Raw genomic sequence first — 11,625 nt, 5'->3', positions numbered from 1 at the left:
AAGTTTATTTTTATGTTTTCAGCTGATCTGGTGTTTGTATGGATGAATGATTTCATAAAAAATATTTATCTTTCACGTGGCCCTATGGGGCGTATACGCGATAAAGCGATTTAACGTTATCGCTGCTCATTTTTTTAATTTTCCTTTCGTTACCAGACAGTGCTCATCTGCATCGAAACCTAGATTTTAAGAAATCTTATGGTGTTTAAAAACAAATATTAAATTAATCAAAAAATTAAAAAAAAAAACTAGGAAATAAAATAAAATAGCCATTTTCTCTCCTTTCTATCTAGGGTTAATACAAAGTTGATTGCCCTAGGCCAGCTCAATTGGCTGTTGACACTTTCAAGAGAATCTTTTGGTCGGAGGCTGGTACAGAGACCCAATTAGATTCAATTGAGTGAGTTCATCCAGATTTACACTTGTCTCTTGAAATGTCGCAAAAGTCGGGAGCGGAAATGTTAATTGAATCGAATTAATTTATTTCAATTTGGCACTGAACAGCGAGTGAATATTTCCCTTAATTGAATGGCAACCCAAGGCAAGTATTCTGATGGTACAGCATTCCAGAGGTCATAATGTTACGCCAGTCGAGCAATAAAACTAAATGGGAAAGTGTAAACAAAGTTAACTTGTTTTGTCCGCTTATCTGCGCAGTATACATTTTGGGGGCTCGTCAATGGAAAAAGTGAATTGTGTTTGAAAGTTGTATGAAAGATTAGAAATAGATGACGAAATAATCTATGTGTGTCCATGTTTTCTCGTCCCTGTTTCAACATTCACTATAACTAAAATTATTTAGTTATTATCCTTAACTGTCAATTCTTTAAGATCGTAGCACAATGCAATATGCTAAAATTACCTAATTTAAATTTATTTTTACTAGGCTTATTAACTTAACTTAACCATTAGTTCAACAGCTGGCATTCTAGTTAACCTAAACTCAACAATTTCGTATTTACAGCGGCGTAACTGCACATGTTTCTGTATTTGTTGTTGGGCACTGATGCAACGCTCCAGCTAAACAGAGTGAAATCCTAAGCCTCACAGAAAAATTATAATGTTAGCACTAAAATTAACAATAAAAGGATCCCTTTATAAGCAGTGTATAGTTTGTTTACTCGTCTGCCACTGTTTGTTTGGGTGTGTGTTCAGGTGTCTCCGATATAAATACCCCCAGAAGCACGGTGTGAGCAATTGATCTACTCTTATCACAAGACAATTTGGCACGGCTAGCAGTTTCTGTGAACGTAAATAACAATTAGTTTATTTTACACTATTTCCGTTCGTAGACACGTTCTGCGCATGCACTTTTCGTAATAAAAAAATGCGACCGTCTGGCGAGAGGAAAGAAACCCGACTGACATTGAGAACCCAAGAAGCCATGAACAAAGCAGCAGTGACGTAAAGAAAGATAATTCGCACACCCCCGCACAAGATGGGCAAAGAACCGTAACGCTAAAAATATTGGTCCATAGCACTTACAAATCATATATGTGGTGCCCCAAAAGTATGCTACAATATGGAACTTTTTAGAGAACCACTTTAATAGCGCAATAAATTTAAAATGACCGGTTGGAAAACCTACATATGTATTTACTATTGTTAAAAACATTATTGCAGCATCGACATTTTAGACCCTTACGGCGACATCATTGGCAATAGCTTTGGATGCCCTGGTTTGGTTAGCCATGTGACAACACAAACTAAAACCGGCACATGACGTCAAAACAAGTGACGACAACAAAGCCAAAACATAATAAAAGGAGTAAACACAAAATCAGAAAAACAGGAACATCGAAGTAGAAGTACACTATCAACCAGGAAATCGTAAAATTAATATTACAAATATTTTTTTGAATTGCAGCTCGTAGAAAATTCATTCTCTTAGTTGCTCGTGCTTGCCTAAATTAATATTATAAATATTGTAAATTTCCAAAGTTTTTATATTATTATCTATTTCAAAAGTATTTTCGGTCGGTATTTTTTGCGTATCTGACTTATTTATGGCTAGAGTTGTAATTGTTGAATTTAACATAAATATGTAAATCATTGGCAAGCGGAAAGCAAAAAATATCAAGCCCTTTGCTAGAGCACTTCAGCATTGAAAAAGCTTCCTGCTGGTCTAGATGACATCAGCAGTAGCTTTTGAGTCAACGTGAGTCATTGACGTGCTAGGCAAAACTGGGTACAAATGCTACTCCGAAGATTGCATACTCTATTCAAAATGGTTTGGACTTTATTAAATAACAAACATTGTAAGGAAAATCTTATTTTAACCTTAAGATAAGCAAACCGATTGACTTTAACTTGTCGATGCCATAACGGAATTTCCCTTTTATATAATTAATTTTGATACAAACATTTTTATTTGTTTTTAGATCTGTTATTATTAATTCAAAAGTTTCATGAGTTTTTGAAGGACTCTGGGTTAATATGGTGCTTACCTATTTCAATTAAAGTAAAGCTCTTGTAACAAGGTGTAGCAATGAACGGTAGAACTCTTTGGTAATAGCTCACCATTTCAAGCTAGTACAGTCAGTCGACTACTTTCTAGATAGACATCGATCTCACACAAATTGAAAGAGAGGCCAAAAGCTTGTCGAGCTTTTATTCTCGCAGTGCCTCTTTTTTTTAGCAGTGCTTACCTCGCCGGTATTTGGGCTCCATTGCGGCAGTTTGAATCAGAATCTCAGTAACCGAACAACGTTAAGTGGAAGCAGCAATCATGCCAATTGGTGAGTGCCCTAGTGGGTGGAGTGCCTAGAGCAGTTGGATAATGGAATGGATAATTGGGTGAATTCAAACGTAGGAAGAGACGCGGACCGAAGAACGAAACTTTTGGCCCTCGACCAAAATTGAATTGTGTCAACATATTCCTAGAATCGAAACATCAGAAGTAAATAAATTATAGAAATTTTTTATCTGTGTTGAGTTTCTACCAGATAAAATATATGCATGGCGTGTTTAACAGAACTTTCACCTTGTGATCATCTCAATTCAATTAACGGGAATACGCAGACAATACAACAACTTTGGGACTTTGCTGCCGCCTTTTTAGTATTATTTATGACCTACTAAATTGGTTTTCGATGCTGTCATACAACAAGATGCCCAAAAATGTGTATCAACTGTGATGAGTCACTATTATACGCCTTGAACTCTGGTAATAATCAATAAGAATACCGCGACGGTGACCCGAGGGTCAGACGAGAGATGCACCTATAATGATGTCATGCGAAAAAAAATGTTGCTTGGGAAACAATTCGTGCTATCTGGCGAAAACAAACAGCACAACTATACATACATATATCTGGGCAAATGTTTGTCGCTCGAGACCCCGTAAAGCCGGCTCAGAGCTCGGAATTGAGCTTGAGTGGAATTAGCTAGAATGTTTTTATAGCAAAGAACCGATGGCGATCTAAATGACATCATGCGAATGGCGCTGATGAAGAAGCGAAAACAAAAACAGACGCTAAACATTCAGATATGTATCTGCAACGGCCCAAACATATAAATAGCAACGAATTCTTTCCAGCTCAAGTATTTTTTATGACAACACTTTTCCCATGATTTGCGGGAGATGTTTGAGGTTGATAAAACAAACCTCAAAATATTCCCATCTCGCACATATTTTGGGTACAGTTGCCTCTGAAAACGGGGTAGCTGGGTACAGTTTTTTTTCCAAAATGCTCTACTAATCTTCTCATCGCCGTCTTGTTTGCAGAAATCAACACCCCCGATAAGTTGGAATACCAATTCTTCCCGGCCAGCGGAGGAGTGTTCACCTTCAAGGTGCGTTCCCCAAAAGATGCCCACTTGGCACTCACACCAGCTGCCGAGGAGAACGGTCCGATCTACGAGATCTTCCTGGGCGGTTGGGAAAACACCAAGTCGGTGATCCGCAAGGACCGCCAGAAGCCCGAGGTGGCCGAGGTGCCCACTCCGGGTATCCTGGACGCCGGAGAGTTCCGTGGCTTCTGGGTGCGCTGGTATGACAATGTCATCACCGTGGGCCGCGAAGGCGATGCCGCTGCCTTTCTTTCCTACGACGCCGGCAGTCTGTTCCCAGTTAACTTCGTCGGCATCTGCACGGGATGGGGCGCCAGCGGGTCCTGGCAGCTGGATGGTGAGTTTACGCCCAGTTACACCCATTTGGGGGCAAGACAATAGCACAAGTGTTTTTTCCCTCTGATTAGTTTACCTTTCGTTCTGTTTGGATAATGTGTTGTCGTTTAGTTGTACAATGTAAACATTGTCTTTCTACCAAGAACAACTACGCTTAATCAAATTATTATTATTATTTTTTAAATATTTTAAGGTAGGATCTTCATATAAAATGCAAAGTAAGCTTTGGAAAGGTTTTAAGACATTTGTTTACTTTACTTGGCATTCAAGATAAACCTTGAAATAATTATCTGCCTTGAGTAATCAACTAATCTCTTTAGGAAGAATAATTTATAATATGGGTAAAGATACCGATCAAAGAATTTACATTTTTTAAGAGTTTTCTATCTTATAGTTTGTATGAAATTCTAATTCTAATTCAACCCTTTCTCCGCAGACCCTACTCCCTCGGCGCCCGTAATGGGCTTCGCCGCGCCCACCGGAAGCGGACCAGGATGTTGGGTGGCTGCCGCCAACGGAGAGGTTCCGCCTAACGCCCTGGAGGGAGGATTCGATAGCAGCGAGCAGCTGTACATCGCCCGTGCCCGTCACGAGGGTGACCTGATTCCCGGCAAGCTGCACCCATCGCACGGCGTTACCTACGTGGCCTACGGAGGCGGGGAGCACGGACACGGCGAGTACGAGGTGCTCTGCGCCGCCGGAGGACAGTGGGTGCCCGTGGAGGCCGGAAACATTCCGTCCAACGCTTTGCCCGCCGGCGAGACCGCTGAGGGCGAGCCGCTCTTCATCGGACGCGCCACCCACGACGGCACCATCACCGTGGGCAAGGTGCAGCCCTCGCACGGATGCTGCTACATCCCCTACGGCGGCGAGGAGCTGGCCTACAAGGAGTTCGAGATCTACGTGGCCAACTAAGTACTGGGTCAAATCCATGATGTCCAACGCACTAAAACACAATTGTTAGCCTGAGCGTTTTACAGTTAAACTGGGCGCAAAATTTTATTTATATTTGCATTTCTACTCAATATTGTTGAAGAATCTCTATTCGATGCCGAAAAGGTTATTATTTTGTTCACCCAAATTGATAAATAAACAATAAATATGTTTAAGAAAATAACATATCACATTTAAATTGGTATAAGCAATATCAAGGATATTTATTTTTTTTTAGTTTGAGTATAATGGGTAACACAAAACTAAGTGGGGCTGAGTCAGTAAAAAATTCGAATGTTGTAGTAACCCGACATTTTTTGTTGTTTTACGGAGCTATGTGTGATATAATCGGCTTTTACTGGATCAAAACAGCTTAACTAAAGCTAGCTAATCTATAGCGAATCTATCTAATCCGAATTTAATGAAATTAATCTTAAGCAAAGTGGAATGATATGAATCAAGTTCATTTAATATAATTTACTTCTACTCAATGAACATCTTTTTCACTAATCACGTTATCAATGAACGTATAAGCCTCCCATAAAATCTAATAATAGGCAAAAAAAGAGAAATAACACTTTTAAAAGATTGTTAGCAGGTCACAAAGAATATACACGCAAACCAAAAATTCTTTTGTGACATGTTTTATTACCCAGTACAAAGACAACAGCTGTTTAGTTAATAGTATTATTAAGAAAAAATTTATTTTTTTATTTAAGGTATAATTGAATTAATCAAAAACCAAATTTTAACTCAGTTTATTATATCTACAATTCTGGATTCGTATTGTTGTTCCATTTTGAATTTACTATAGTGGAAAGGTAAAAAGTAGTCGTGTGAGTTTATGAAAAAATAAAGCATTAGTGACCAGCAAGAATTACCTTCTTGTCCATTTGAACACCTGGGTTTCAAATAACATAGAGTTAGAATACGGTTAGACAGAAAGTGTTTTATGCAACCTTGATTGTCCCTACACGAAGATACTCATTAGTTACTAAAATTTGAGTAATAAACAATATTTAGATTTACTATAAATTTTCATACATTACATATAAATTAATTATTTAATTAAATTATATATTTATATGTTGTTCTAAACAACTGATTTAACTTGGATAACCGAAGTTTTTCATATAATCATAATTAGATTTAAGCTTTATCTTACGAAAAATGATTCTTTTCTAAGCAAGATTGCATTATTTTTAATTTAATTGTATCTCTAAGAATAACCCACCAATTTTAGTACTCTTCTTGCAATTATAATGTCTTATAGGTCGTCTTTGACTTGCCTTCCTAGCTTGAGCAGAAGCGAACATATGCTCATTAAATTTTCAAAATCACAGCAAAATTAAAAAACAGCGTTTAAAAATTAAAATTAAAAATTTAAAAATAAAAGGCTTTGGAATTTTTTTATTTTTATTTTGGTTATTATAAAATAATAAAGAAAGGGATATCAAATTTTTTGGGATGTCCCTTAAAATAGGGTAAAATGCCTGTAAGCAATACAGTAGGTCACTTTTGTTTCCAACGAATTGAATGTACCCTTACACTCCGCAAATACCGAGTAAAAAAAAAATAATGTGAGTTTTAAATACTGAAGTACCTCTTGAGAGAATTTACAACTTAAGGGATATTAAACCAAAACGAATCTAAGCTTGAGATACAGATACGAGCACCTGGTATAAATATCAAAATTCAAAGCAAAAAGCACGCGACGAAGCGTTAATAAATTTGGCAGACATGTGGAGTGGAGCAGTTGCTGCGACTGATAAGGTCAGTGATAAGGTAAGCGGAGAATGGTATAAATACCTTGAAGAAACCGAACTCTGCAAGCATTCCTTGCAATGGCAAAGTTATTGGCACTACTAGCAGTCCTCTGCCTGAGCCAGGTGATCGGTGCTGAACGTAAGTATTAGTCTATTGGGGGGAGGTGATCCTAAGTTCGTCTAACGTTGTGCAAATGCAGGCATCGTGAACTGTTACTGGGGCACCTGGGCCAACTACCGCAGCGGCAGTGGCAAGTTCGATGTGTCCAACATCGATGCCGGCCTATGCACCCATTTGAGCTACTCCTTCTTCGGCATCAACGACAGCGGCGAGATTGTGTCCCTGGACACCTGGCTGGACTACGATCTGGGCTTCATCAGCCAGGCCGTGGGTCTGAAGCATCAGAACTCCAACCTGAAGGTCCTGGCCGTCGTGGGTGGCTGGAACGAGGGCTCCACCAAGTACTCCTCGATGGCCGGCGACTGGTACAAGCGCCAGAACTTCATCAACTCGGCCCTGAACCTGCTGCGCAACCATGGATTCGATGGGCTGGACTTGGACTGGGAGTATCCCAACCAGCGTGGCGGCAACTGGAACGATCGCTCCAACTTTGTGACCCTGCTACGCGAGATTAAGGAAGCGTGAGTACTAGTTCCACTTTTGGAGGCCTCCGAACTGATTGGATTTGCTCTATAGCTTCGCTCCCTATGGCTATGAGTTGGGTATTGCTGTGGGTGCCGGTGAGTCGCTTGCCAGCGGTTCCTACGAGATCGCCAACATTGCCCAGCACGTCGACTTTATCAACGTGATGACCTACGACTTCGCCATGGCCTCCGATGGCCAGACCGGCTTCAATGCCCCCCAGTGGGCCGTGGAGAACGCCATCTACTTCTGGATGAGCCAGGGTGCGCCGGCCCACAAGCTGGTCCTCGGCGTGGGCATGTACGGACGCTCCTTCCAGCTGTCCGACTCCTCCCAGAACTGGCCAGGAGCACCGTGCCGCGGTGAGGGTGCCGCTGGCTCCTACACCGGCTCCACCGGGTATCTGGGATACAACGAGATCTGCCAGAACAACTGGCACACCGTCTTCGACTATAACAATGCCGCTCCGTACGCCTACTCCGGCGACCAGTGGGTGAGCTTCGACAACGTGCTCAGCGTGCAGTACAAGATGGACTTCGCCCTGCGCAACAATCTGGCCGGAGCCATGATCTGGTCGTTGGAGACCGACGACTACCGCGGCAACTGCGGCGAAACCTATCCTCTTCTCAAGACCATAAACAGGAAGCTGCGTTGGTAAAGGGGGGATTCCGAATAAAAAAGAATAAATGTTTACAAAATAAAAAAATTTAAAATTTAATTAATGCGTTGTTGGTTAAATCATTTCAAGCCAAAAGTCCAAATTTTAAATGGTTTTTGGTTTTATGCTTTTATAGACTAGTCCCAACGGCAATACTTATTATATTACTTATCCGCCATGTTAACTCTTTTTTTATTTTATTGCCAACGTAAAAGATAAAAGATATTTCCCAGGATTTCTCATATCAAAAACTTTTATTGATACCATGCATTTAGGTTCTAACAATTTAGGTGTATTAACTCAAATATGACGTAGAAAAGTCAAATCTCGATGCCCAGAAACCTTTTCAGTTTTGAGAGATTAAATAAACTAAAGAATTGAATTTCAAAAAATGATTGCAGCCGCCTTGGAACTCCTGATAGGAATAAATCGATTGAATGACTAGCAGAAAAATACTCAGTATCTAGTTTTTCTTGTTTTACCCGAATTTAAGAATCGAGCTATTATTTTAGAAGTAATTGAGTTATTAAGACCTCTGCCGCTGCTCGGACGCTGTCTGCCGGGCTTTGGCGATCGCTGATGTAGATGTTTTCTTTGGCGCATATTTAGTTTGAAATTTTGTTACCTGAGAGAAGGATATATAATAGTCGGGGAATTCGACCAAGGGCTCTTTCATGTTTTTTATAGTATAAACATTTTTTCTGCTTGATATTTGCAGGAAGCAACCAAAAGTGCAGAATCATTTATAAAATTCTTATATTCTCACCCCCAAAATTTTTAAAGTAGGTAACTAAATCTGAGTAAACTTAAAATTATTCCTCAACTAAATTCTCACAGGTTTGTATATAATCATTGCACCGATATCCGGTTAGTTGTTATATTTTGCACAGTAACCGTTCTTTCTGCTTAATAAATAAATCATCGTACAATAAATGTCGCCATTCTTATTCATGTTCCAGAAGAATGTGTATTTACTCTATCTACGCTTCATTATTGAAGAGGTTTCTAAAAGTAGCTGGCAACAGATTTTAAATCACCATCCAGGACGATGACAAAGTGGGTGTTCGAGTGGGGTACGATACGAGCACCATCATCCAAAGCTTAGGATGCACTTAAAATTCTGGTAATAAATTGAAATTTATATGCACAATATAAAACATGAGTGGTATGTGTTAAGGTATAGGCCATTGTGTAGTTTCCTCAGATTCCTCAACCAATGCAATATATTAGACTTTTGTTTTCTATTTCAACAATGAAGTGGCGATTTATCAACATTGCCAGTGTGTACCGATAAGAAATGGCCGGGGAGTGGCCTATATAAACGCCGTCCCATTATACGCGAAGCTATTGCGATCATTAACCGACTAAAGGCATCATGAAGTTATTCTCGGTTTGGGCTTTGGCCGCTCTCTGCCTTTGCCTCGGCCAAGTGGCCAGTAGCGAAAGTAAGTAGGCGATGCAGATTGTCCAGGAATAGGTGCCTTACTCGATCCTTCCCGCAGAGTTGATCAACTGTTATTGGGGCACCTGGGCCAACTACCGTCCCGGCGATGGAAAGTTCACCCCCTCGGACATCGATCCCTCGCTGTGCACCCACATCAGCTACACCTTCTTCGGAATCAGCGATGCCGGCGAGTTCAAGTCCCTGGACACCTGGCTGGACATGGACGATGGACTGGGTAAGCTACTAATTCAGAGTTCCATACTTAAAGTGCTTTTAATAACCATAGCTTCACATAATATTCTCGATCATATCTGATCCGATCTGTTATTAATTAGGTTTCAACTTAAATTACGACAATTATGCTTTTCTCTATATAGGCTTCATTAGTCAGACGATTGCCCTGAAGCAGCGCAATCCGAAACTAAAGATTTTGGCGGTGGTGGGCGGCTGGAACGAGGGCTCCGAGAAGTACTCGGCCATGGCCGCCGATCCGGGCAAGCGAGCCACCTTTGTCGCCAGCTCCCTGGCCTTCATCCAGCAGCATGGCTTCGATGGCTTGGATCTGGACTGGGAGTATCCTGGACAGCGAGGAGGCGCTGCGTCGGATCGCGAGAACTTCGTGACCCTGCTGCGTGAGATTAAGGAAACGTGAGTGGCTATAGTGGGTACCTTTTGGGAAAGGCTAACGGATATCAATCATCTACAGCTACGATAAGTATGGACTGGAACTGGGCATTGCTGTGGGTGCCTCCGAGAAGTCGGCCAGCATCTCGTACGACATTCCGGCCATTTCCCAGCACCTGACCTTCATCAATGTGATGACCTACGACTTCCACATGGCTCTGGATGGCTATCTGGGTCTGAATGCTCCCCTGCCCGAGGTTACCGAATCCATTGACTATTGGCTATCGCACGGTAAATTTTAAGAATCTTTTTTGGTAACCTGACATATCAGCACTAAGCCAATGTGTTTTTGGTTTAGGTGCCCCCGCTGAGAAACTGCTCTTGGGCATTGGCTTCTATGGCCACAGCTACCAGATGTCCGACAGCTCACAGAACTGGCCCGGAGCATCCTGCATTGGCCCCGGATCTGCTGGCATCTACACCCGCGAGAATGGCTTCCTGGGCTATCACGAGATCTGTCTGAACAACTGGCACACCGTTTTCGATCAACAGAACGGTGCTCCGTATGCCTTCCAGGGCGACCAGTGGATCGGCTATGACAACCCCGAAAGCATCCAGATGAAGATGCAGCTGGTGGAGTCGCGCAACCTGGGTGGCGCCATGATGTGGTCCATCGAGACGGATGATTTCCGTGGCCTCTGTGGCGAGACCTATCCCCTGCTAAAGACCATGAACCGAGCTATGGGCAAGGACGGTAGCGGAGGAGGAGGTGGTGGCGGAAGCGGAGGCGGAGGAAGTGTTACCCCGGCTCCCACTCCCGCACCCACTCCTGCACCCACTCCCGGAGGAGGAAGTGGTGGCAGCGGAAGCGGCGGAAGCGGAGACTGCTCCGAAAATGGCTACTTCTGGTTCAGTGGCAGCTGCAGGTCCTTCTATCAGTGCGTGGATGGCATCCGTTACGATTTCCAATGCGGGGAGGGACTGTATTTCGATCTCACCACCAAAAACTGCAACTGGGAGTGGGAGGTCAATTGTCCCTATTAAATAAACAGCAAATATTAATACGCAAAAATTGCATTAATCTATGAAATCGTCGTATAAATCGAAATTTATGACTAGCCAAATCCAGATTAGATTTAACGTTTTCATAATAATATTTACAATGAAAACTCTTAGTCACTGAAAGCGGACTGAACGGAAAGGTCTTGGATAGGCCATGAGGCAACTGCATATGATTCAATTTCAATATTGAAATAATGATATAAAGAATAACAACTCATGGACTTGTCTACCAGAAAGTATATTTGTACACATAAGTGAGGTAATGTTAAGAAATGTTTAGTTGCTTGCTGTTTAGGTCATGACCACAGTAGTTTTGATTCTTAAAATATAGGTGAAACTTTAATATTACGAAAAACCTTAATTGAAT

The 11,625-nt window shown here is 41.5% G+C and overlaps 3 protein-coding genes across 3 annotated transcripts; all 3 read left to right on the top strand.

The window, feature by feature from the left end:
- Positions 1-2,623: 2,623 nt before the first annotated feature.
- LOC128256080 (C3 and PZP-like alpha-2-macroglobulin domain-containing protein 8) lies at positions 2,624-5,245 on the top strand. The gene is made up of 3 exons (XM_052986144.1): positions 2,624-2,738; positions 3,728-4,129; positions 4,565-5,245. Exons 1-3 carry the CDS (start codon positions 2,729-2,731, stop codon positions 5,041-5,043), a joined length of 891 nt encoding a protein of 296 aa, XP_052842104.1. The 5' UTR covers positions 2,624-2,728; the 3' UTR covers positions 5,044-5,245.
- Positions 5,246-6,811: 1,566 nt separating this feature from the next.
- LOC128256079 (acidic mammalian chitinase) lies at positions 6,812-8,160 on the top strand. Its single transcript, XM_052986143.1, has 3 exons — positions 6,812-6,966; positions 7,028-7,469; positions 7,525-8,160. The coding sequence occupies exons 1-3, from the start codon at positions 6,906-6,908 to the stop codon at positions 8,126-8,128; spliced, it is 1,107 nt and encodes a 368-aa protein (XP_052842103.1). The 5' UTR covers positions 6,812-6,905; the 3' UTR covers positions 8,129-8,160.
- Positions 8,161-9,463: 1,303 nt separating this feature from the next.
- Positions 9,464-11,268, top strand: LOC128256076 (acidic mammalian chitinase). The gene is made up of 5 exons (XM_052986138.1): positions 9,464-9,573; positions 9,631-9,807; positions 9,950-10,220; positions 10,279-10,487; positions 10,555-11,268. Exons 1-5 carry the CDS (start codon positions 9,504-9,506, stop codon positions 11,238-11,240), a joined length of 1,413 nt encoding a protein of 470 aa, XP_052842098.1. The 5' UTR covers positions 9,464-9,503; the 3' UTR covers positions 11,241-11,268.
- The last annotated feature ends 357 nt before the right edge of the window (positions 11,269-11,625 follow it).

Source organism: Drosophila gunungcola, assembly GCF_025200985.1.
Source record: "Drosophila gunungcola strain Sukarami chromosome 2R unlocalized genomic scaffold, Dgunungcola_SK_2 000013F, whole genome shotgun sequence".
Classification (NCBI taxonomy): Eukaryota; Metazoa; Arthropoda; class Insecta; order Diptera; family Drosophilidae; genus Drosophila; species Drosophila gunungcola.
This window is presented reverse-complemented; position numbering and strand designations above follow the sequence as displayed.